Genomic DNA, 26,881 nt, shown 5'->3' with positions numbered 1-26,881 from the left:
TAACGACGACAATAACGTATCACGTTAGTAGGAAGAGACATGGTATTGGAGCCACTGGTAGATGCAGCTGGTGTTCGATAACTGACCCACGGTAAAAGTCTAGAGTAGGGCCAGAGACACACCTGTGTGTTTCTTGCAGGAATGTTGTCAGCGCTTGCCGTGAGATATAATGGGAACAAAAGAAGGTGTGTCAGCTGTTTGTGTTACGCAGCCAGTGAGAGAGCCGCAGGTAGACGACGTGTTTCGAACTAAGACTTTCAGAGGAAAGGGTGAAACATTGCTGTAAAGAAGTGTTATAAATTTTATTGCTCCTTATTTGAGTGGAAATTGTTTAAACTGTGGTAGTATCTGAAAACCAAGGACATCGTTGGAACCCACCACATATTCAAAAAATGCACTGAAATATTTCTCTGCTCTGTGTTGCTACGCAATCAATCGGCACGAGAATACTGAGTAAGTGGATAAATGTGTTTTGATTAAATCGTGGAAAGAGGTAGGTGGATCAATGTTTCTAATTAAATCACGGGAGGAAGTGTGTGGATCAACGATTTTTAATTAAATCATGGGAGAAAGTAGATGTATCAATATTTATTAATATATTGAGTGTGCGACTCTATTACGGATAGACATTGATCCACCTGCCTTCTCCCGTGAGCCCAGATCGATTACGTATTCATTTCACCACCACATCTGATACATTTTCGTGTCTCTGCAATTAATCCATGAGACATTAACCAACGTCAGTCCACTTTATAGCACTCGCTGCCATAATCGCAAAATATTTCTCTCGAAACTGACTAACACACCAGAAAACAGCAAACAAGACAATGGTTCCAATTTCAGCACTAGAAATACAATGCCTCTCTTCTCGCCTTCACTGGATATGTCAAAGAATCATCGCATTGGAAACGCGAAACTGACGCGTAGCCAATCTATAAGCAGTAGAAAAGCCCGCCGCGACTGCCACTGGCCCTGATCTAGACGTTAGCCGTGACACACTTGGTGAGGTCTAATTGAGGCAATAAAGTAATAAATTTTCTCCGTAGAAGCTCAAAATTTCAAGTTATTATGCTTGATTTATCTGCTTTTTGCTTTTTAACTGTTATACTGTTTTTATTTTAGAGGAGGCTGTGGGGGGCGGTAGCTAGGAGACAATTAGAGGCGGTGTAGTGACTGTTTGTGGGGCACATTTTCTAATCTTCTGATCGGATGTAACAGTCTTTCTGAAAGTCGTTGGATCGGTACATGATATTTATTAATGGTACAGAAGTGGTGACAAATGTAATCGTGAAATTTGTTTACCTGCGGAATCTTTGACATTAGTTGCGTTAGATGTGAATATACTACTTATTGGTGAAACATGAAAATTTGTGCCATACGGGGACTGAACCCGCTTTCCCGTTGTATTTCACCGCAATACCTTCTCAAGGTTCTATTATAAGGACCCAGTAGAGTGCTCTTACTGCCTCTCGTTGTGCGAACTTCGGGCCGCATTGCCTAAGCAGTTAACCAATGACCACTTGGCCTATTTTACAGGAGACAGGTATCAAGTAGTGACTTGTTCCTGATATTAACTGAAATCCTCAATCTTAAGTAACTGAAACAGAAACGTATAGTCTCTGCTCAATACTTTCGTACGGAAACTGTAAAGCGCTACTTACCTCAATGCCGCAGTTGTGTCCGCCAGACTCTATCACCATTCACTGCGCGCGGGATACTCAGTTCTGCAACTTATTATTCACTCTCTAATCTGCTGATGGCTGAACCTTTTATATCGTTTTTAGTTGAAGCTGGTTGCACACGACCCACTTCATTACCTTTCTGGAAAATTCATTCTACGTGTGATCACCTTAACTTTAGATTAACGATCCAAATTCAACACTGGTTTCTTTCCTTCACACACTTTGGACATTTCCTACTCCGTGTCTGACGTCGACCCTCAGCTTCTCTGACAATGTGACAAGTGTTATGCATAAGCTACCTTCTAGCGATAGATAGCTTCCAGCTGCGTCGGGACGCATTAGGTTTCTCAAATGTCCAGACAGCTTTCCCGTCTGGGCACGTACTTCAGACTGACTTGTCCACAGAGCCCCCTTCAATCTTTTATGTCTATGATCTGACATGTAATTAAATTATTTAAATCTTCTAAACTCGCGACAGTGAGTGGTCACCTTAACCACTTTGGCTATGCGAGCACGCTTCCAGGACCCACCCAAACTCCCACACTTCATACTGTCGACGAGCCAAACAAATTTCATAAATTCAGAACAGGTGCAACATCCTTGGCAATATCTGTTACTACAGACACTGTTAAAAATATGTATTTCAGTCCTCGACGGTAACACTAACGTGAAACCCTGTAGAGGGAATCCAAGTAAATTTTCGAGAGATGGCGTCGTAGACATAATGACATATGGAAGTTTGGGTCGGCCTGGAAGCGTGCTCGGATGGCCGAAGTTGTTTGCAGTCGGCTCGCAGCCGTGGCACGAGGTGGATGTGCTCGGCGCTCCGACCAGCGCTCTGCGGGCGTGTTTTCGTTTACACGTTAGAGCGCGGTGCCACGTCGCTTTCGTTCTTCAAGTTCTCACGTGCAACGACGTCATCTTACCGCTATGTGACTATAAAGATCACCATTCAAGCGGAACATGCACGACCTCGACCACACAAAGTGGAACAGTTCATAGTTGACTAACTTCATCTTGCACCGCAGGATGTTGTAGGAATTCACTTCCTCATCACGAGCAGCGTCGTGATGGACGTCGACCCGGGCGTCGAACCAACGTCTGCTTTCCTTCTGGTTGGGGTGGTTTCGGATGATGGCAGATCCCACTCTGATGCGGAACAACAAATGCGAAAGCAGAAGTACTGAGGAACCAAAAGAAACGCTGACGTTCACCATACGACAATTGTCTCCTCGGGATGGCTATATGGAACGGTGAATCGACGTTGGAAGAGGTATCGATCTCGGAAGACCTGCTGTTGAGCATACCTTCTTCCCAACCTACCTCAGCCGTTTCACCTCCGCAGCCTGTGGCTCCTTCCTTTCTGCTGCTTGCGTCCTCTGTGGACAGGCCGTCTCCGGAGGTCGCCAACTTGCGGTGGCGTGCTGATGCTTCTTCCAATGAACAATGAAATGGCGCTGCTTCTGTTTCTTGAGTGGATGACGTAGAAGAAAAATAGGGACGGTCTGTGGATACCGTGGAAGGCTGTGTTCCATCAGTTGTGCCCCCTCTGCCTCATCACAGTGACCGCCATGGCTTCGACCGTCTTGTGCGGTCTGCCACGGCTGTATGCCACTGATAGACCCCTTGTCTCAACAGCAGGAGTGCCACAACAGACATGTCGCGTAGCTACGATTGATGTCAATGTTATCTGTATCCCACATACACTGGCAATGCCCCATGATACACTTCTTGTGGCGGACTTAGACGTCGTACCCTTACAAGAAGTATATATATGGTATTAACTATATATGAAGGTAGTATCTGTTCCCGAAAGAATGGATACCATTTATGACCGTGGAGCTTCTCTAGAATGAAATGATAATTAAATTGACACCCTAGATGCAAACAGGCGTTGATATACGTCATTGGGGACATATTGAAAATGTGTGCCCCGATCGGGACTCGAACCCGGGATCTCCTGCTTACATGGCAGACGCTCTATCCATCTGAGCCAGCGAGGGCACAGAGGAGAGTGTGCCTGTAGGGAGTTATCCCTTCCACGCTCCCCGTGAGACCCACATTCCCAACATGTCCACACCACTACATTCGTAGTGCGCCTAATAGATGTTTGCCCATCACATTCATTGCTCATGGCAGATTAATCTACCAAGTCCCGTACGAGTTGGAGCAGAGCGTGTGCGTTCGCACAAGAAGGTCAATGGCCAGGTTGCCATATTTTAACTATATATGAAGTACAGATACTAACTTCAATGCTAAGCACCTCGATAAACTTCATTATTACCGCTGAATAGGTTGCAGTTACACCGCCAGAGCTTAACTCACGCGAATAAGTGTCAGAGGAATCCTATCATGGCAAAAATTGATTTTTTATTTTATTTTTCAACTAGAGTCCACCTTCAACATTTGTAATTGCATTTATGTGACATGGAACTCAGCCATCGTCAGATACTGTAAATAAGATGGAAAAGCAGAAAATGGGAATCAGTAAACAAAAAATCAGCAAACAAAAAATGGTTCAATTGGCTCTAAGCACTACGGAACTTAACATCTGAGGTCATCAGTCCTCTAGAACTTAGAACTATTTGAACCTAACTAACTTAAGGACATCACACAGATCCATGCCCGAGGCAGGATTCGAACCTGCGACCGTAGCAGCAGCGCGGTTCCGGACTGAAGCACCTAGAACCGCTCGGCCACAGCGGCCGGCAATAAGTAAACAATTAGTCATGATCCCAAATAAATGAAGCGGTAGATATCAGACTGAATACAGTTTTAATCCACAGTCTCAACTAAAAAAAAAGGAGTAGGAAGGATGGCATCAATGACTAATTATGTATCTCACAGTAACCACTCGTGACGATAGTCAAGCCCCGACATGTACATTTTATTCAAATATTATTTGTAACAAAAACAGATTGTGCCAGACGTAAAATTTAAGTAGTGTTCAACTTTAATAATGTAACAAACAACGGAAGTTCGACAAATGTTAAAAAAATAAAGAAATAAAGTGAAGAAATAAACTGAACAAAAATTAGGCATGACTCGTAAAAAAAGGGAATCGTCTTTTAGGGACTTTTGTGTAGACTATCTCCATTAGAACTACTGACAGCGTTGGGAGAGCCAAGTCTAACAAAACTCTACCATCTAGTGAGCAAGATGTATTAGACAGGTGAAATACCCTCAGACTTCAAGAAGGATATAACAATTCCAATCCCAAAGAGAGCAGGTGTTGACAAATGTGAAAATTACCGAACTATCAGTTTAATAAGTCACAGCTGGAAAATACTAACGCGAATTCTCTACAGACAACTGGAAAAACTTGTAGAAGCCGACCTCGGGGAAGATCAGTTTGGATGCCATAGAATGTTGGAACACGTGAGGCAATACTGACCCTACGACTTATCTTAGAAAATACAGGGTGCGTCAAAAAAAAAAATGTATACACACTTTGAACTGTTATAGACAATTTATTTCCCGTTCTACAAGGTTAAATATCTGTGAGAAAGTAATGTTATGTTTCTTCAGCAGGTGGCAGCAGTGGCAAGGAAGTAACTGCAACATGGCGGACGTGAGTTTGAGCTTTGAAGCACGGAAGCAGATAATTAAGTGGTACTGTAAGTTTGAGAATGTAGCTACGGTTCGAAGACAGTGGAGAAGTGAGTATGGTACAGAACCACCTTCAAGGTTGACAATTACACGTCTACGAGACAAATTCGAAATTCATGGAACAGTGACAGATGTGCATAAAAGTCGATCAGGGCGACCTCGTACAGCTACAAGTGATGATTCCACAACTGCGGTCTTGGAACTGTTTCAGCGTTCGCCTCAAAAATCTTCAAGGCAAGCGGCACGTGATAGTAATGTAAGTGCTAGTAGTGTGCTACACATTTTGAAGAAAGGCATGTTTCGTGTGTACATTCCAAGGCTGGTGCAACAACTAAGTGACGACATTCCAGATCTAAGGTTAGAATTTTGTGAATGGGTTCAGGAGATGGTGAGACGTGAACTGGGATTTATGGGTAGTATAATTTTGTCGGATGAAGCCCAATTCAAACTCAATGGAACTGTAAATAGGCACAAATTTGTGTACTGGGCTGAAGATAATACTCACATTACAGTTGGAAAGGCTGTGAATTTGCCTGGTGTAAATGTGTGGTGTGGTTTGTCTGAAAGGGGACTCATTGGGCCTTTCCGCTTTGAAGGTACTGTTACTGGAGAAACGTATCTAACAATGCTTGCTGACTCCATATTCCCTGCCATTCGTGCATTATACGATAATGATGAGTTTTATTTCCAACAAGATGGCGCCCCGCCGCACTATCACAGGGACGTACGAGCATACCTGGATCACAATGTGCCAGGCCAGTGGACAGGACGCAGGAGACCAATTAAGTTTCCTGCACGCTCTCCAAACCTCATGCCGCTGGATTTCTTCTTATGGGCCACAGTAAAAGATGAGGTGTACAATTGTAAACCACGTAACCTGGACACACTGTGGAATGAGATTCAGGTGGTATGCGCAGAAATCTCATTGGACACTTTGGTACAATGTACGGAATCAGTGGTGACTCGTACTCAGAAATGTATTGACGCTGAAGGCCACCAGTTTGAACATTAATAACATTTGCAAAGTACATTTATTATTCCAATTGGACTTTAAGCTATTCATTTCCAGAAATTTAACATTGTAGAACGGGAAATAAATTTTCTATGACGCTGCAGAGTGTGTATACATTTATTTGACGCACCCTGTAGATTAAGTAAAGGAAAACCTACGTTTCTAGCATTTGTAGACTTAGAGAAAGCTTTTAACAATGTTGACAGGAATACTCTCTTTCAAATTCTGAAGGTGGCAGGGGTAAAATACAGGGAGCGGAAGGATATTTACAATTTGTACAGAAACCAGATGGTAGTTATAAGAGTCGAGAGGCATGAAAGGGAAGCAGTGGTTAGTAAGGGAGTGAGACAGGACCTGGAAGAGCAGCTGAACGGAATGGACAGTGTCTTGAAAGGAGGATATAAGGCTGGCCGCCGGTGGCTGAGCAGTTCTAGGAGCTTCAGTCTGGAACCACGCGACCGCTACGGTCGCGGGTTCGAATCCTGCCTCGGGCATGGATGTGTGTGATGTCCTTAGGTTAGTTAGGTTTAAGTAGTTCTAAGTTCTAGGGGACTGATGGCCTGAGATGTTAAGTCCCATAGTGCTCAGAGCCATTTGAACCTCTTTTTTTTTTTTTTTGAGGATATAAGATGAACACCAACAACAGCAAAACGAGGATAATGGAATGTAGTCGGATTAAATCGGGTGATGCTGCAGGAATTAGATTAGGAAATGAGACGCTTAAAGTAGTAAATGAGTTTTGCTATTTGGAGAGCAAAATAACTGATGATGGTCGAAGTAGAGAGGATATAAAATGTGGACTGCCAATGGCAAGGAAAGTGTTTCTGAAGAAGAGACATTTGTTAACATCGAGTATAGATTTAAATGTCAGGAAGTCGTTTCTGAAAGTATTTGTATGGAGTGTAGCCATGTATGGAAGTGAAACGTGGACGATAAATAGTTTAGACAAGAAGAGAATAGAAGCTTTCGAAATGTGGTGCTACAGAAGAATGCTGAAGATTAGATGGGTAGATCACATAACTGATGTGGAGGTATTGAATAGAATTGAAGAGAAGAGAAATTTGTTGCACAACTTGACTAGAAGAAGGGATTGGTTTGGTAGGGCATATTCTGAGCCATGAAGAGATCGCCAATTTAGTATTGGAGGGCAGCATGGAGGATAAAAATCGTAGGGGGAGACCAAGAGATGAATACACTAAACGGATTCGGAAGAATGTAGGTTGCAGTAGGTACTGGGAGATGAAGAAGCTTCCACAGGATAGAGTAGCATGGAGAGCTACATCAAGCCAGTCTCTGGACTAAAGACCATAGCAACAACAACATCGACTATTTCCAGTTGGTATTAAATTTTAATTGCAGATTAAGGAGTGTTCGGCACTTGACTTCATATGCTTCCCCCTCCCCTGATTAAGCAGCAACAGCAGATGTTCATCTCCAGGCAGGCTGCTGCTCCAGTATCTGATGTTTCCAAAATAACGTTAAAGGTAGGTCCTGGGTAGCTTAGGATCATTTGTTATCGTTAAATTATTTGTCTTTGCCAGGTATTGCACTGTTTTGCTACAAACTTTTTCACGTAAACGTTGCTATCCAGTATAATGATTAATGAAGACACTACTGCTACATGCGTCCGGATTCGTTATAGTTCTTTTATAAAATAGGTACCGATCAGTTTTTGATCTCCGTGGACAGAGTGCCTGTGTCACTTTCATTTGTGAAGGCGCTAGATGCGACTTCAGCTAGCTCTTGTCTATGTAAGCTACCTTCTGTCTTGCTGGAATAACTAACCCTGTCCGGAATCGTTGCCGCTCTTTTGTGAAAGTTGCAGCCAATACCGGCCGTTACCAAGAGAAAGCCGAGTCCGGACAGTCACATTCTTTCAGGAGACCGACGGAGGTGGCGCACTGGTAAGCACACCGGACCAGCATTCGGGAGGACGCAGGCGCGTATCTTCTTCCGGCCCTCCAGACTGAGGTGGTACGTGCTTTCCCTAAATCGATTACGATAAATAGCGCAAAGGTTCCTTTAAGAAAGACACGACTGATGACCTCTCCCATCCGTCCTTCGATCCTGTGCTTCGTCTATAATGACCTCGTCGTCGACGGAACTAACCTAACCTAAAGCGGTTATAACAGAAGCTAAAGGCTCACTTCTATAGGAAATATAAACTCCCCCATCCTGTGCTATCCAGTGCGGTAAGTCGGCAAGGTGGTTTGCCGTTAGACAATCGTCGAAGATAAGCATTAATTTTACGATGACATCTGCTGTTGTAGCATCGTAACTACAGAAGTGGACAGGAAAGGCATTGAAACATGCTTATAAAAGACTCGGAAAAAGAATTATCTGGACAAAGTGTCAACTGCAGAGATATTAGATAAAGTCTACATCTGTTACATCTATATGTTTACACAGCAATTCACCACGCCGTGTGAGGCAGAGAGTACGTCAGACACCACTATCACTTTGCCTCTTTCCTTCTCCATTTGCGAGTAGTGTATGCGAAGCACGACTGTTGGTAGGCTTTGTTTTTTTGACATGAAACTTCTGGCTGATTTGATGCGGCCCACCGCGAATTCCTCTCCTGTGCCAACCTCTTAATCCCAGAGTAGATCTTACACTCGACGTCCACAATTATTTGCCGGATGTATTCCAATCTCCGTCTTCCTCTACAGATTTTACCCTCTACAGGTCCATCTACGGTCATGGAAATTATTCCGTGATGTCTTAACACATGTTATATCATTTTGTCTTTTCTTGTGTCACTGTTTTCCACAGTCCCTCTCTTCAGCGATTCTGCGGAGAACGTCCGCATTCCTTACCTTATCAGCCCACCTACTTTTCAGCGTTCTTCTGTAGCACCACATCTCAAAAGCTTCAATTCTTATTTGTTGTGATTTTTCCACAGTCCATAATTCACTGCCATACGATAGTATGCTCCAAACGTACGTTCTCAGAACTTTCTTCCTCAAATTAAGGGTTATGTTTGATACTTGTAGATTTAGGCCTATGTCTGACACCAGTAGATTTCCGTTGGTTAGTAATGCTCTCCTTGTCTATGCTAGTGTGTTTCTCTGTGTCCTGCGTGCTTTGTCCTTAACAAGTTACTCCGCTTCCAAGGCAGGAGAATGCCTTATATTCGTCTACCTCTTCATCACCAAATATGACGTTAAGCTTTTCACTATTCTCAGTTCTGCTACTGCTCATTACTTCCATCTTTCTTTGGTTTACCTCAATACGTATTCTGCACTCATTAGACTGTTCATTCTATTTTACATATCCTGTAATTCTTCCTCATCTTCGCTGAAGACAGTAATGTTTTCACCGAATCTTCACATGTCACATGTCATGATGTCCTTTCACGCCGAATGTTGGTGTCACGCTTGAATATTTTCTTTTAGCTCCGTCATTGCTTCTTCTTTGTATTGATGAGCAATAGAGGCGAAGGGCCTGCCTCACGCCCTTTTTAGGCGTTTCTGCCCTGACCTCTAATTTCTCTGATTTTACCGCTGTCGTCATTTCACGATATGTATGAAATGGAGGTAATATGTGGCCTAACACGTCTTGAAACATACACTCTCGAAATTTTAACAGTAAACTTCTCCGTGGTTCAGTGTCCGCTACTGGAGTTTCACGAGCTTCTCGGTAGCATTCTCGCGTTTACTGGACTTAATGATACGCTGTGCTCTTCTTTGGATCTGTCGTATCTGTCTTCGAGCTTGCGGAAACGTCATCAGTCATATCCCAGAAAAATGGCAGATATCCGAGACCACCACGTCTTAAATGGCGTGCCTCAGATCAAACTTGAACTGACGAAGCCTTCTTATTTGATGATTGGCGGCGCATTAAGTATCAGTATATTTCGGTCTAAGATCAGACCATCACCGAATTCACTGTATCAAAGAAGACTGAAAACACATATAACAAACCGTGTAACATCAGAGTCTGCAGCTTTACGTGAAGAGACATTAAATGCGTCACATCTCATATTAATGTAGGAAAGTACATACAAAGACATCTGAGCTGTGCATTTGCGTAATTGCAATAACAGCTATCACATGTATATCGCTTCAGCACTACCAGTAACTGTATAACTTAAATTTTGTCCATTTAAACTCATAATTGTTTGTATGTTATATTTCCATGCACTGAACAGAGTAAGTCAAAGATTATTCAATGGAGAGTTTAATGCATTGCAAAGATGTACCAACTACTGATTAGCTCGATTGTCAGCACAACATAGATGCTAACATTACGCATATTACAAGCACAATGTTACAGCATTAATAATTCAGTTACAAGCCATTTAGATTTTATGATAACTGTGTAACGTTAATCGAAACACAGACAGTCACACTTCAATCTAAACGACACTAAAAGTAATACAGGTACTAGTAATACGGATATCATCTCCATGGAATGCGCTATCGTTATGGTTGTGCGATTCACGCGCAGTGATACTATTTCCAGAAGATCCCAAGACGGCAACTAGATTCTGTCGAAACCGGCCACTGAGGAAACATAAATATTTCAACAAGCTATCTTGCCTACAAAAATTCTTATTTATCACCAAATACTAGAACGTACTCAGCAATACGTCCAACTTATACAGATAACATCGTCATGACATGTAATGTCGACTAAAATCTAAATTATTTAATTTAGTAATACAGATTATAATTCCAGCTATTTATTTTCATGAAAATTATTGGTGTGAATATGCTGTTGAAATACACTGGCATTCTGGAGGCGTAATGTAAAATGTAATGACCTACAAATGCTCTGTTTAAATTTTGTATGGTAGCAAGCAATATACTTTTCAGTTCATATATTGTATAATTATGTGCTGGTACTATGTTAAACATGCAACGTAGTAGAATTGTAGCTCTAATGATGATAATCAGTAATATTATAATGATTATTATATGTGGATATTTTAAAAAAACTAACTTTATTAAATTTTAGTCAACATTGCACTTCATGACGATGTTATCTGTGTGAATATACCTGTATTACTTTTAGTGTGGTCTGTGTTTCTATGAAAGTTGTACATAAACCATAAAATCTAAATGGTTTGTGATTGAATTATTAGTGTTGTAACATAGCAGGTGCATTTAGTGCTTGTAAAACGCGTAATGTTAGCACCTAAATTGTGGTACCAGTCCAGGTAATCAGTATTTGGTATATCTTTGCAATGCCTCAAAGGCTCCATCGAGTACATGACAATACCACATACAAACACGTGTGAGGTTAAATGGACATGTAATTTACGTATTTAGCAATATACATCTGATAACTGTTATTCCAATTATGCAAATGCATAGCCGAGATGTTTTTGTAAGCACTTTTTTTACATTAATATGTAATGTCATCACTTAACGTCTTTTCACGTAACAGCTGCCTACTTTAATATTACACAGTTTATTGTAGGTGTTTTTGTTCTTCTTAGTACAGTGGTCTGACACTAGACCGAAGTCGATCACCTCTAACAAAATACACTGATATAGATATTTATTGCATAGTGCAGTTCTCCAAGGAATTTTATATTCCACTCAGCTTAATAGATAACACATTTCTGTTACAAACAGAACAGTACGAGTACAATATGTCTATTTCTTTCTGCCTTCTTAATAGCGTTTAAAGATCTCAGGAAACACGTTAAATAGAAATGAATTATTCCTTATTTAAAGATGTAGCACTTGAATAAGATCCAGAAATTCATTTCTGTTACAGAAGAATGTCTGTGAAGTAATAATTTTAAAAGGGAGACCAAGCCATTTCTGCGGCCACTAGATTTACACTACTGGTCATTAAAATTGCTGCATCAAGAAGAAATGCAGATGATAAACGGGTATTCATTGGACAAATATATTATACTAGAACTGACATGTGATTACATTTTCACGCAATTTGGGTGCATAGATCCTGAGAAATCAGTACCTAGAACAACCAACTCTGGCCGCAATAACGGCCTTGATACTCCTGGGCATTGAATCAAACAGAGCTTGGATGGCGTGTACAGGTACAGCTGCCCACGCAGCTTCAACACGATACCACAGTTCATCAAGAGTAGAGACTGGCGTATTGTGACGAGCCAGTTGCTTGGCCACCATTGACCAGACGTTTTCAATTGGTGAGAGATCTGGAGAATACGCTGACCAGGGCAGCAGTCGAACATTTTCTGTATCCAGAAAGGCCCGTACAGGACCTGCAACATGAGGTCGTGCATTATCCTGATGAAATATAGGGTTTCGCAGGGATCGAATGAAGGGTAGAGCCGCGGGTCGTAATACATCTGAAATGTAACGTCCACTGTTCAAAGTGCCGTCAATGCGAACAAGAGGTGACCGAGACGTGTAACCAATGGTACCCCATACCATCACGCCGGGTGATACGCCCGTATGGCGATGACGAATACATGTTTCCAATGTGCGTTCACCGCGATGTCGGCAAACATGGATGCGACCATCATGAGGCTGTACACACAACCTGGGTTCATCCGAAAAAATGAAATTTTGCCATCCGTCCACCCAGGTTCGTCGTTGAATACTCCATCGCAGGCACTCCTGTCTGTGATGCAGCGTCAAGGGTAACCGCAGCTATGGTCTCCAAGCTGATAGTCCATGCTGCTGCAAACGTCGTCGAACTGTTCGTGTAGATGGCTGCTGTCTTGCAAACGTCCCCATCTCTTGACTCAGGGATCGAGACGTGGCTTCACGATCCATTACAGCCATGCAGATAAGATGCCTGTCATCTCGACTGTTAGTGATACCAGGCCGTTGGGATCCAGCAGGGCGTTCCGTATTACCCTCCTGAACCCACCGATTCCACATTCTGCTAACAGTTATTGGATCTCGACCAACGCGAGCAGCAATGTCGCGATACGATAAACCGCAATCGGGATAGGCTACAATCCGACCTTTATCAAAGTAGGAAACGTGATGGTACGCATTTCTCCTCCTTACACGAGGCACGATAACAACGTTTCACCAGGCAACGCCGGTCAACTGCTGTTTGTGTATGAGAAATCGGTTGGAAACTTTCCTCATGTTAGCACGTTGTAGGTGTCGCCACCGGCGCCATCCTTGTGTGAATGCTCTGAAAAGCTAATCATTTGCATATCACAGCATTTTCTTCCGATAGGTTAAATTTTGCGTCTGTAGCACGTCATCTTCGTTGTATAGCAATTTTAATGGCCAGTACTGTATATTATTGCTAAAGATTTTACCAAGAACCGAAACAAACGTAACAGTTATGTTGAGGGAGGGGAGGGGGCTCCCGAAACAAAAGTAACAGTTATGTTGAGGGAGGGGAGGGGGCTCTCGTAGACAAACGTTCTCGTGCCGGGCAGGGCATAGGCCATAGCCTCACCACCAAGTAGTGACCCCTGCCGCGGCGTCTGAAAGACGGCGCAGCGGTCAGTGTAGCTTTGAGAGGGCGGTGGCTGGGCGGACGGATCCACGCATGCGCAGCTGCGCGGCGCGGCGCCCAGCGTGGGCCGGACTGGTAAATAAGCTGCGCGCCGCGCCACGCCACACCGCGCCGCGCCGCGGCAGGTTGCGACACGGCCGCAGCTTTCGCGAGGCCATAAGCGTCCAAGTGAGAGGAGTCCGCGCGTTGCGACAGCACGCGACGCGATACGCTTTTCTGGATAACGTGCTGCCGCTTGTCAGGTCAGTTCCGCAACCAGTAGCAGTGTCAGGCCGCCGCATTAAATAAATTGCTATGCCCGCCATCAAACACAAGTCTCGCTGAATCTGTACGGCTCCTTTCTATCAAGTACCAGACAGTAGTCAAGAGGTTATATCTTTCACATTGCAGAGCTGCACCATGCTTCAGTAATGCGGAAAGTAATTTGGACCATTGAAATGTGTTTTCATGAACTGTTTATTACATTTTCATTTTCTGTTTCTTCTTCTTCTTCATAGGATATCTACTTATAGCAGGGTCTGATAACTATAAGTAATTGCTCATCCGAAATTCGTAGGCTATTTCGTTACCTAGGGGAAGAAAGTCGTGTCCTCCTGAATCATAAAACCCTTTAGGTTTGTATTTAACAATGTGATTATAACTGAAGTGCAGCTATTCATGATCCAGTGCGGCCTGTAATTATCCTATGGTAGTGAAACTTAGTAGATATGCCAATGAGTTAATCAGGGACCGACTTACGGTGGAAAAAAAAATAGTTCCACTTTTGGCCACCAAGTGCAAATCATCCTAAGAGAGGATGCTGTTTTAGAAGCCAATAAAGAAGTTTAATTTTGCCCAGCCTACCGCCTAACATGAGGAGCACATGACTGGATGATAGGCAACACACATAGCACACTAACTCTGCCGAGTACCTATGCCCTGCCACATCCCAGGGGTCTAACCAGTCTTAAACGATGCCTAGTGTCGCCGGAAAGTTTCATCAAACATGTTGTCTCTAACAAAAGTTGTTACCCATGACGTGATCTATAAACCACAGACGATCGTCGCAAACGCTTTGAAATACCACGTACATAAAACAGCCACGAATGTCCTGTGTTTTCTTTTATCTTATCCTCGCCATCCTCTTTACCGTCCGCCCCCAGTAGCTGAGTGATCAGCGCGACAGAATGTCAATCCTAAGGGCCCGGGTTCGATTCCCAGCTGGGTCGGAGTTTTTCTCCGCTCAGGCACTGGGTGCTGTGTTGTCCTAATCATCATCATTTCATCACCATCGACGCACAAGTCACCGAAGTGGCGTCAAATCGAAAGACTTGCACCCGGCGAACGGTCTACCGACGGAAGGCCCTAGTCACACGACATGACATCTTCCTTACCACGCGCGTCCATCTCCGATTTCTCTCCCACGGTTTCCGTTTAAATTGCTGTATGGACAGGTTATGATATTCTGGAGTTCGATCTTCGCCTACCTATCAAAATTCATGAGGTGGTTTCGAGTCTAGGGACTCTTTACTCCAGAGCCCATAACTGTTCAGAGTATTGGTGGTTTCGAGTCTCGTGACTCTTTACCGAGAGCCCATATCTGTTCAGTGTAGTATAGTACAGTTTGTGTCAACTCTGGAGAAACACCAGGGCATTTAATTAGAGCAGTGTAGAAACTACCTCAAAACCAGGACCAGGATATCAGCTATAGCAGGATATCTAGCGTGGGCCCCGTTAAGGTCTTGCTCACAGTGCGTTCTTCACGAGCAGGTCGCGGCACTGTGTTTTTCTTCGTAAGAAAAGGTCATTATCCGTTTTGACTCACTGTATGTCATTTTCTTCACTCTGTATGTGGATGTTAGGATGACACAAAGTGTTGTAAGTACTTATTCCTTCCGGACTTAGTGCGTAATTAAGAAATAAATGCTGACGGCATTTTCACGAATAGTATTTAATTAATAACTTTTTCAATAAAATATATGCTTCGTGACTCACAACATGGAAATTAGTATGAAACATCGCTGTTCCGAAGTAAACATTTGGTCTACCTGGCTCAGAAATTAAAGAAAGCTATTAAATTATTAAGGTAAAACAAAGATAGAACAGTCATCGCTGTTAATTGCAATGGATTATCGCCGGAAAAAAATGATAGAATGAAGAGGCGTTTTACTGATTTTATCACGATTGTATTTGTGTCAATCCCAAAAGAAAAGGTCTTGCGAATAGTACAACATTTTCTGTAATATTCCGTTGCAGACGAGTTGATTTTCGTTAGTGGGACTAAAGTCACAACGAAAGATTGCAATAATATTAATTCATCTGCAGTGGTACAGTTCAGGAAGAAATATTTTCTGTTCAAGAATGCCAGTGGATTTCTTATTCCAAGCCCTGTTTGTCTGCTTCTCTTGTCCACATCTGTTTAAGACAGAAAATCGGAATAATAGTACGAGTGGCGTTCGATAAGTAACGCAACACAATTTTTCATCTTCCCATTTCGGTTGAAAAAAATATGGAATGTGTTGCGGAACATCGTGGAATATTACCGCTTCAGCCCGAATTGTTTCTCGAATTTCCGATAGGTGCTGGCGCTATACGTAGCCTTGAAGATGGCTTCTGTGACAGAGGTGCGTTCCAGGCAGAGAGATGTCATTGAGTTCCTTTTGGCATTTGCAGGATGTCAGTGAATGCAAGCGCCTTGTATCGTTGGCCGAGTTGTCTGTCATCGTCATAGCAAGATCGCACGAGCCTGTACGAACACCAGCGTGCCGGCCGGCCATACACAACTGTGACTCCCGAAATATTGGAACATGCGGACACTCTTGTAAGTGTGAAAGTGTGAACATGTCGTTTCTCATGACAACACAAGGCCCCTCTCAAATCTGTGGACCCGAGAGGAGATCACAAAACTTCACTTGACTGCTTCTCCTCATCCACCCTACAGCCCAACTGTTTCCTCCAGTAAAGGAGCCAGTACTCTGGAACCAATGCGTATATGAAGGAGAGGTTATTGATGCAGCAAGATGTTGGCTCCAACGTCGACCAGTTGAGTGATACCTTGCCAGCATACGAGGTCTTCCAAGCAAGGTGGCGTAAGACCGTCGCACTGAACGAAGATTATATTGAAAAATAAGGTTTTGTAACAAAAAGAATTGGGTGTAATGTATTGGATTGGAATCCTAAATAAAACCAATCTGCTTTCAGAAAAGAAATATGTTGCATTTCTTATTGAATTCCGCTCGTGTATGGCAGTCACCTGATGAATTGCTCATTAATATACTGGAAAGGAATGTTTCACGAAAAATAAGAAAACAAATGTTTGCGATTTTAATTAAATATTTATTGGCGTCATCAGACTAATAAATAAATAGTTGACTTAACCGTAGACCTTGGCAACGGGGGCAGCTCCGTAGGCCAGACCACCGTAGCCGTAGCCGATAGCGGGGGCGGCGTAGGCAGCGGGGGCGGCGTATGCGACGGGGGCGTGGGCGACAGCAGGGGCGGCGAGGACGCGGGCCGTCTGGGAGATCCTGTAGGTGTTAGCCACGGAGGCGGCGGCGGGCACGGCGGCGTGGGCCACGGCCACGGGGGCGGCGGCGGCGTAGCGGGCGTAGCCCAGGGCGGGGGCGGCGGCGATGGCGGGGGCGGCGTAGCCTATGGCAGGGGCGGCGTAGGCGGCGGGAGCGGCGTAGGCGGCGGGAGCAGCCAGGACGCGGGCCGTCTGAGAGATCCTGTAGGTGTTAGCCACGGAGGCGGCGGCGGGGGCCACGGCGTGCGCCACAGCCACGGGGGCGGCCGCGATGGCGGGGGCGGCGTAGCCCACGGCGGGGGCGGCGTAGCCCACGGCGGGGGCGGCGTAGCCTCCCAGGTAGCCGGCCGAGGCGGCGGCGATCAGAGCGGACAGGACGACCTATGGGAACGAAAGACATCGCGGGTAATCATATTGCAAATGACGACGCACTGTTCACTTACCGTGGAAATGGAAAGAACTCTTGCGTTTCACAAAGCATATGAAGCCTAAAGCCACAGTTGTGCATCAAGATTTTCTTTAGTCTGAACGTTGTCACGTTTACACGTGCGAAAAAAAGTAATGCCGATTTGGAACCATGTTTTTTTTCTGACGTACTCTCAAGTGGAAAATGTAAGTTACAAAATTCAAAAACCAAGTGGTAGGTGGCGAAATATTTGATTTATTCTCAGTTCCCCCGAGAAACCAAAATACGAAAATACGGCAATTCATACTGTGAAGAGGGTGCATTGGAAGAATATTTATATTACATATATATTCAGTAGTATCATTCATCAGGAGAGATCTTGTAGATTGACCGGAAACTGTTACCGTCCAGCATGAAAGCTGTGGTAGCTGTTGTGTGCAGGGTATATTAACAGGTGAACAGAAACACACATCTCAACCCTTTAGGGAGAAAGACTACAGTACAAAGCGCGAATTATAATGTCATCCTCCTAGAGAGAGGAATGTGCATGACATTTTAGCATAAACCAGAATCTGATGATATAAGAGGCGTTCTACTACTGTCTGACAATCAGCGGAGGCGAAATATTTCGGTGTATCAACGAAAACAGACATTCCGCAAACGTTCCATTATAGCTATATTAACGCGCAGTGTCTCACTTGGGTATATATGGTTGTTTGTTATTTACCACTTTCTTACCATTATCTTTTGGGTACATGAACTAGAAGTTGGAGTCCTGGTCTGATTCGTAACACGATTGCTTTATCGTCTCTCAATTGTCAGCATAAAGTTACAATTCCAAGAAATAAACTGGAAGATCAATCTCTAGTAGAATGACTAGTAGAGTGTTAAAAGTGTCGCATAGTGTTTTAAAACAGTGACATTAAATTTATGACTCCGACACTAGTACCCGCGATCTGTTACCTATTACATATTATTGCTTAAGAAGTGTGCTGTAAAGACGTAGATGGTTTCCCTAAACGAGTCGAGACCAATATCGGAGTAATAGCTGCGGCTATAAGCATAGTCGTTTTTACCTCCATTATTCTCTAACTAAGCCTATGGATCAAATGTGGCAATGTTATTGTCCACTGGATTATAAACTGTTCACTTCTTTCTGCACATATTGTCTTCGTTTTTCCGATACATCAGAGTTCTGAGCGATGCCTGTATGGTCTTGATTTGTGTCAGGCTCTTGAGCACCTACTGAGGTATGTGTGACGTGAAATGAAATGTCGCGTGGCTATGGCCTCCCGTCGGGTAGACCTTTCGCCTGGTGCAAGTCTTTTGAGTTGACGCCACTTCGGCGACTTGCGTTTCAATGAAGATGAGATGATGACGATTAGGACAAGACAACACCCAGTCCCTGAGCGGAGAAAATCCCTGACTCAGCCGGGAATCGAACCCGTACCCCTTGGCATAACATTCCATCACGCTGGCCACTCAGCTGCCGAGGCGAATATGTGTAAAGCATCGAGCATATATTAGTTCAAAAATGGTTCAAACGGCTCTGAGCACTATGGGACTTAACTTCTAAGGTCATCAGTCCCCTAGAACTTAGAACTACTTAAACCTAACTAACCTAAGGACATCACACACATCCATATATTAGTGTAGTGCAGTAATTCGGAAGACAAGAAACTATTATTTCGTTACGGTCAGTCAACACAGCGCATATTTCACTAAAAGAGAAGTAATTTTACCCTGGCAGATTTTGTAGCTTACGCTCCTGGATTTAAAATTTTAGTGGTCCGCGTTTTTAGTGATTCACATGTCGATCGCGGTGACGTATCTCTTTATTCGACCACAAGATTTAGTGGTGGTTACTCAAGACCGTAGCTTCACTGCAGATCAATAAGTGACTATCAGTTGTCTCGTCCATGAATTTTACTTCAGCAGTTAGTGGTTAACAGCTTAGAGTCCGGGATGAACGCTTCTAGCAGTCTATACGGCGGTTTCTTTGAACTGGAACAGTGCTTTCCTAGCCACGACCCGATTGCGAATGGTATGCCTTGCCTTTCTCCTATATTTGAACTGATTTCCCAGCTTATAGTTTAATTCAGTCTGCGAACCACAGAGGTGATTAGGTTTTTACACGTTTAAAAATGACTACGAAAGATGAAAGAAGCGGTAAATGATGGGTAAAATCCCAGGATCATCTGGAAACTGAAACATAAAAACTAGGATCAGTACTCTGACACTTATTCACCCAGCCGCGGAATTTTAAGTATTTTTTATTACGAGAGTTACATCGGACAGGCTGACGTTAACGTGGTCCATACTCTGTCTCAAGTAAGTAAACATTACACTGGAGGTAACTGAAGCTAGTATGGGCGGCGTCATAGTAACTACGGCCTACATAATCGTAACGCACAGCCTTCATGTCATACGGGAGCTGCACTATTAACGATATAGTATTAAGAGATAGGTGAAAAAGAAGTAGGGTTATTTAATCCTTAGGGACTAGCAAAGACACTCCGTACTCACCAGCTTGTACATGTTGGTTGGTTGGGTGGTTGCGTTCGGTCTGCTGTGGTGATCGAATGTGCCGTTGAGGAGACGAGGCGGCGTTTTATAGGGTCGAATGGCGGCCAAGGGCGGCCACACCTGCTCCAATAGGCCCCCCGCACCGATTTGGCAACCGCAAAATAGGAGGCGGGGCGCCGGGCAGCGACCAGCGGCCAGCTGGTGCAGCCGGGCCGCCACACGCCGAGACACCGGGCCGGTCACAACATTGTGCTCGCCGCACCCACTGGCGCCGCGGAACGTTTCTGTGCGTCGTTGTAGTAATGGGACCGTCACATACTGCTATAAGGATCAGATACTGATACTTACAGCAGTATGCGAAATTTGCTATGGGAAAAGACTTTGGCAGCACAGGAGAGAAAACCGGAAGTCTCAGCGGCTGTCGTCAATATACAGGGTGTTGCACGAAATGTGTTACCAATTGTTTCTTTCACAGTTTACGACGCACATTAGATATCCCGCTGGGATCTCTACAGCAGTACCAGCAGAGCTTGGAAAAACATATGAGTTACGAAATGACGTGTAATTCATGATACTGCCGCTAGGAGACTAGTAAGCAGCAGTCGCTGACAATGGAAGACTGACGACACAGCAACGATCGGCAATTGTGTTACTTTTTCATGAAACGAAAACCCTTGTTGTGACTCAGAGGCGTTTTCGACAACAGTTTAACACACGATGGGTCCCTTTCAAGAAGACCATCCACAAGTTGTACGATAAATTTGCACACGAAGGAACAGTATTGGAAGCGAAGCGACCTCGGCCTGAGTCTGTTTGTTCGCCGGAGAATATTGAAGCGGTACAAAATTGGCCCCCCCCAATAGTCGAGACCTCAAACCATGTGACTTTTTTCTTTGGGGGTACCTAAAGGAAAAAATTTCCCGAAACGTCCACGTGATTTAATGGAGCTCAGAAGACTTATTCTTCAAGCTTGCAGTGAAATTACGGAGGACATGTGCCGTAGGGTAATCACTAACTTCAGTGTTCGTTTGAAGGAAGTTAGGAAACGAAATGGTGCACATATTGATCATGTGCTGAGTGAGAACAAATCTCCATGGACGGCTATTCATTGTAGTATATGTTCCTTTCAGATTGTATTGACAATAAAGTTTATATTCAAAAACAAAATGGTAACCCATTTCGTGCGCCACCTTGTATATCTTATTAGCTTCTCGCCTACGGCTTCACCCCTTACATACATGTCACATACACTGGGGTGAAAAAAGTCTTGCGATACCTCCTAATAGCATGTCGGACCTCCTTTAGCCCCGCGTAATGCAGCAGCTCAACGTGGCATGGACTAAACAAGTCGTTGCAGAAATAAAAAGGTTCAAATGGCTCTGAGCACTATGGGACTTAACATCTGTGGTCATCAGTCCGCTAGAACTTAGAACTACTTAAACCTAACCAACCTAAGGACATCACACACATCCATGCCCGAGGCAGGATTCGAACCTGCGACCGTAGCAGTCGCACGGTTCCGGACTGCGCGCCTAGAACCGCGAGACCACCGGGGCCGGCATTTGCAGAAATACTGAGCCATGCTGCCTGTATGGCCGTTCATAATAATTGCGAAAGAGTTGCCGGTACGGGATTCTGCGTACGAAGTGGCCTCTCGATTATATCCCTTAAATGTTCCATGGATGGCCAAATCATCCGCTCGAATTGTCCAGAATGTTCTTCGAACCAGTCACGAACGATTGTGTCCAGATGACACGTGAATTGCTATAATAATAAATATAAAAGGTGGCAATTCTATTTACGCACTGTCTTTTAAATAGATATGATGGTATCTGATACTCAAATACTAATGCAAAGAAACGTAATGATGCTAAAATGCTTTAAATTCTTACTATGATTTAATCTTTAAAATTTAATAATTTTCTTCCTGTTGACATTTAATTAATTAACTTGCGTCGTTCAGATTTCGTAAAGCTGATGGCGTTAAAATTTAAAGTTGTTCAATCCCTGTTTTGTTTTTCTTTCAATTGTAGCGAGCCAGCGATGGTGCAATGCTGTTCGCTTTCAAGTCTACACATTTATAAAAATCAGGTCCAGGAAACGCTTTTGTGACAACGGTTGCGATTTAGACGGTATTCACGTAATTGTACTGATTAAAGAGTTATCGTTTGCGAAAGATGCAGGTTCGATTAAAGCTGTGTGCACTTTTGCGCGTATAATGAAAATATTCCTAACACGTCGCGTAACAAAAAGTAACATGCGAATCACAACCGTGGTCAAACGAAGAAAATACATGATGAGATAAATGTTCTTCGCTGTTATTCAGGACAGGTTTAGGTTAAACACCGCAATTTTCAGTCTTTAGAAATCACAAGACGATGCACTTTAGACATATTTGTTTTGAATAACTTGTATTTACCTTTTCTTATACGATATGGTGATTGTCCGCAAGGAATATCTCTCTCTCTCTCTCTCCTTTTTATACCCTTTATACATTCACGTTACATACATCGATTAAGAAACTTTTCTTTCTCTACCGACCAGTACGAGAACAAAATCCGCCCAGACAAAATGTCTTACGTGGAATCAGTTCTCACCTAACAATCATATACAGGGTGAGTCACCTAACATTACCGCTGGATGTATTTCGTAAACCACATCAAATACTGACGAATCGATTCCACACACCGAACGTGAGGAGAGGGGCTAGTGTAATTGGTTAATACAAACCATAAAAAATGCACGGAAGTATGTTTTTTAACACAAACCTACGTTTTTTTAAATGGAACTCCGTTAGTTTTGTTAGCACATCTGAACATATAAACAAATACGTAATCAGTGCCATTTGTTGCATTGTAAAATGTTAATTACATCCGGAGATATTGTAACCTAAAGTTGATGCTTGAGTACCACTCCTCCGCTGTTCGATCGTGTGTATCGGGGAGCACCGAATTACGTAGGGATCCAAAGGGAACGGTGATGGACCTTAGGTACAGAAGCGACTGGAACAGCACATTACGTCCACATGCTAACGCCTTTTTATTGGTCTTTTTCACTGACGCATATGTACATTACCATGAGGGGTGAGGTACACGTACACACGTGGTTTCCGTTTGCAATTACGGAGTGGAATAGAGTGTGTCCCGACATGTCAGGCCAATAAATGTTCAATGTGGTGGCCATCATTTGCTGCACACAATTGCAATCTCTGGCGTAATGAATGTCGTACACGCCGCAGTACATCTGGTGTAATGTCGCCGCAGGCTGCCACAATACGTTGTTTCATATCCTCTGGGGTTGTAGGCACATCACGGTACGCATTCTCCTTTGACGTACCCCACAGAAAGAAGTCCAGAGGTGTAAGATCAGGAGAACGGGCTGGCCAATTTATCCGTCCTCCACGTCCTATGAAACTCCCGTCGAACATCCTGTCAAGGGTCAGCCTAGTGTTAACTGCGGAATGTGCAGGTGCACCATCCTGCTGATACCACATACGTCGACGCGTTTCCAGTGGGACATTTTCGAGCAACGTTGGCAGATCATTCTGTTGAAACGCGATGTATGTTGCAGCTGTTTGGGCCCCTGTAATGAAGTGAGGACCAATGAGGTGGTCGCCAATGATTCCGCACCATACATTTACAGTCCACGGTCGCTGTCGCTCTACCTGTCTGAGCCAGCGAGGATTGTCCACGGACCAGTAATGCATGTTCCGTAGATTCAGTGCCCCGTGGTTTGTGAAACCCGCTTCATCGGTAAACAGGTAGAACTGCAACGTCGGAGGTTTCAAGCGTCAATTTTAGGTTACAATATCTTCGGATGTAATTAACATTTTACAATGCAACAAACGGCACTGATTACATATTTGTTTATATGTTCAGATGTGCTAACAAAACTAACGTGGTTCCATTTAAAAAAAACGTAGGTTTGTGTTAAAAATCATACTTCCGTGCATTTTTGTATGGTTTGTATTAAACAATTACACTAGCCCCTCTCCTCACGTTCGGTCTGTGGAATCGGTTCGTCAGTATTTGATGTGGTTTACGAAATATATCGAGCGGTAACGTTAGACGACTCACCCTGTATAGTTTCGGAGTACACACAAAGCTTGTTTATTTCGTGCACTAGAAAGTCTTTGATTCACTGAGCACAAAAATTAAAATAATAAAATTTTAATTACATTTTTAATATCGTCATTTCTTCTCTATATCATGAAAATAAGGTTTGACATGGTCGTAATATTATTTTTCATCGTTGTAACAGTATACATGGCACATTATCATCCATAATAATTCCATCGTTGTTTGGTTACATGAAGTCCATGAGTGGCTACAAACGTGACCAGTTACAGTCAGTGATCGGTTCACTCGGACCAGACTACCAGTCCTTTCCATGTAAACTCAGCCCACACGATTATGGAGCCACCACCAGGTTGCACAGTGCCTTGTTGACAGCCTGGGTCCATTGCTTCGCGAGCTCTACGCTACACTCGAACCCTACCATCGCCTCTTACCAACTGAAATCGGGACTGATCTGACCAGGCCACAGTTTTACACTCGTCTAGGGTCCGACCGATATGGTCACGAGCCCATGAGGGGCGCTGAAGGCGACGTCGTGGTGTTAGCGAAGGCACTCGCGTCGGTCGTCTGCTGCCATAGCCCATTAACGCCAAATTTCAACGTTCTATCCTAACGGTTACGTTTGTCGTACGTCCCACATTCATTTCTGAGGTTATTTCAAGTAGCGTTGCTTGTCTGCTGGCACTGACAACTTCGCGCAATCTCCGCTGCTCTCGATCATTAAATAAAGGTGATCGCCCACTACGTTGTCCGTAGTGAGAGGCAACACCTGAAATTTGGTATTCTCGGCACACTCTTCACACGTACGAGCTCGGAATATTTGATTTCCTAACTATATCCAAAATGGAATGTTCCCTCCGTCTAGATCAAACTGCCACTCCGCGTTCAGAGTCTGTCAGTTCCGTCATGCAGCCATAATCATGTTGGAAATCTTTTTACATCAGTCGTCTGACAACAAATGATAGCGCTGCCAATGCACTGCCCTTTTATATCTTGTGTAAGCGGTACTAGCGCCGTCTGTATGTGTGTCGCTATCCCATGACTTTTGTCACCTCAGTGAATGCTTCAGACACACACACACACACACACACACACACACACACACACGCCGGCCGGTGTGGCCGTGCGGTTCTAGGCGCTTCAGTCTGGAACCGCGTGACCGCTACGGTCGCAGGTTCGAATCCTGCCTCGGGCATGGATGTGTGTGATGTCCTTAGGTTAGTTAGGTTTAAGTAGTTCTAAGTTCTAGGGGACTGATGACCACAGATGTTAAGTCCCATAGTGCTCACACACACACACACACACACACGAGCTGTGTTCAAAAGTTATTAATCAAAGATAATCACCAGAAGCATCAGCACAAATGTCCCATTGTTTTACGAGCCGAAGGATTTTCTGTTGCCAGAATTCCTGTGCATGTGACAGGACCCAGTCCTCCACTGTCTCCTTTAGTTCGTCGTCAGAGCTGAAGCATTTCCCTCTGAGACGTTTCTCTTTATCGGACGAAACACATGGAAATTGCAAGGCGACAAGTCCGGGCTGTAGGATGGATCTCACGCTGCTCCCACTTGAACATGGCCCTACACTCTCTGTGTCCTTGGAGACAACTGGACGCACGTAGTCGTGGAATAGAATCACTTGCTCCGTGAGCAGCCCAGGATCTTTGCTCTTCATGGACTTCTGTAGGCTACGGAGTGTCTCACAGTACACGTCACTGTCAATGGTTTGTCCGTCCTCGAGGAATTCGATGAGTATCGGACCTCTGATGTCAAAAAAGACAGTGACCATCACATTGCCTACTGAGGGCACAGTTTTCGATTTCTTAGTTCTTGATGATGCTGCCTGCGCGTCCCTGGACGTCTAACTATGTTATACCAAAGAGGAATATGCAGATTTCAATGTTTCGTACCTCTTCATTCGAATAGTTCTTATTAACGTTTAAATACCCCCGAAGCGACTTCGATGACGCAGAGATAAGTAATTTAATATAAGACGCATGGGGCTGCAAATGTCGAGAAATACTTCGAAAATGGATGGCAAATGTGACGTCACCAGATGACTACCTCGCTGCAAATGCGGCGGTGGAGCCTATCAGTCTGTCGCACCTGATTTTCCCAACCCAAGTCAAGTATTAGGTGTGGCTCCGGGCCTACGTGCTCAACTTTAGCGCTATAGGTACAGAATGCGAGTCTTGCGTCTGGCAGGTAGTGTCTTTTTGTATTGTGTTAGACAATTATGTCTTTACAGGGAGGTAATATTCATTATTTTATTTAACGGTCCATGGTCTCCTCTGGTTAACTGCAAAGTACAGTACGACAGAAAGATACCATATTGCGCCACTGGTAAATAAATTTTCCAATTGCATCGCTACCAGTGAATGACCTTTATGTTCTTTACTAAATAAAGTCTTTAAACAGGACAACAAGGGGCAAAATAAGAACGGATTTTGCTTGGTTATAGCGAGGACAATAATTATGTAACTCGTACGCGTACGCAAGATCACGTTTACAAAAGGTGATCGAAAACAGAGAAGACTAGCGGAGCGACGTGTAGCACTGACCCCTACTGGCGAATGTAGCATTGACAGGCCTAAATGCTGCTTGTGTGGAGAGGTACATCATCTGGTGACGTCACATGTTC

General features: G+C 43.9%; 1 protein-coding gene across 1 annotated transcript; it reads right to left on the bottom strand.

The window, feature by feature from the left end:
- Positions 1–17,080: 17,080 nt before the first annotated feature.
- On the bottom strand, positions 17,081–20,208 carry LOC124788757 (cuticle protein 38). Its single transcript, XM_047256039.1, has 2 exons — positions 20,166–20,208; positions 17,081–17,614 (listed from the first exon to the last, which is right to left on the bottom strand). The coding sequence occupies exons 1-2, from the start codon at positions 20,175–20,177 to the stop codon at positions 17,081–17,083; spliced, it is 546 nt and encodes a 181-aa protein (XP_047111995.1). The 5' UTR covers positions 20,178–20,208.
- Between the last annotated feature and the right edge of the window lie 6,673 nt (positions 20,209–26,881).

Source organism: Schistocerca piceifrons, chromosome 3 (assembly GCF_021461385.2).
Source record: "Schistocerca piceifrons isolate TAMUIC-IGC-003096 chromosome 3, iqSchPice1.1, whole genome shotgun sequence".
NCBI classification, from domain to species: Eukaryota; Metazoa; Arthropoda; class Insecta; order Orthoptera; family Acrididae; genus Schistocerca; species Schistocerca piceifrons.
Note: the sequence above shows the minus strand (reverse complement) of the source record. Positions and strands in the feature narration are given on the sequence as shown.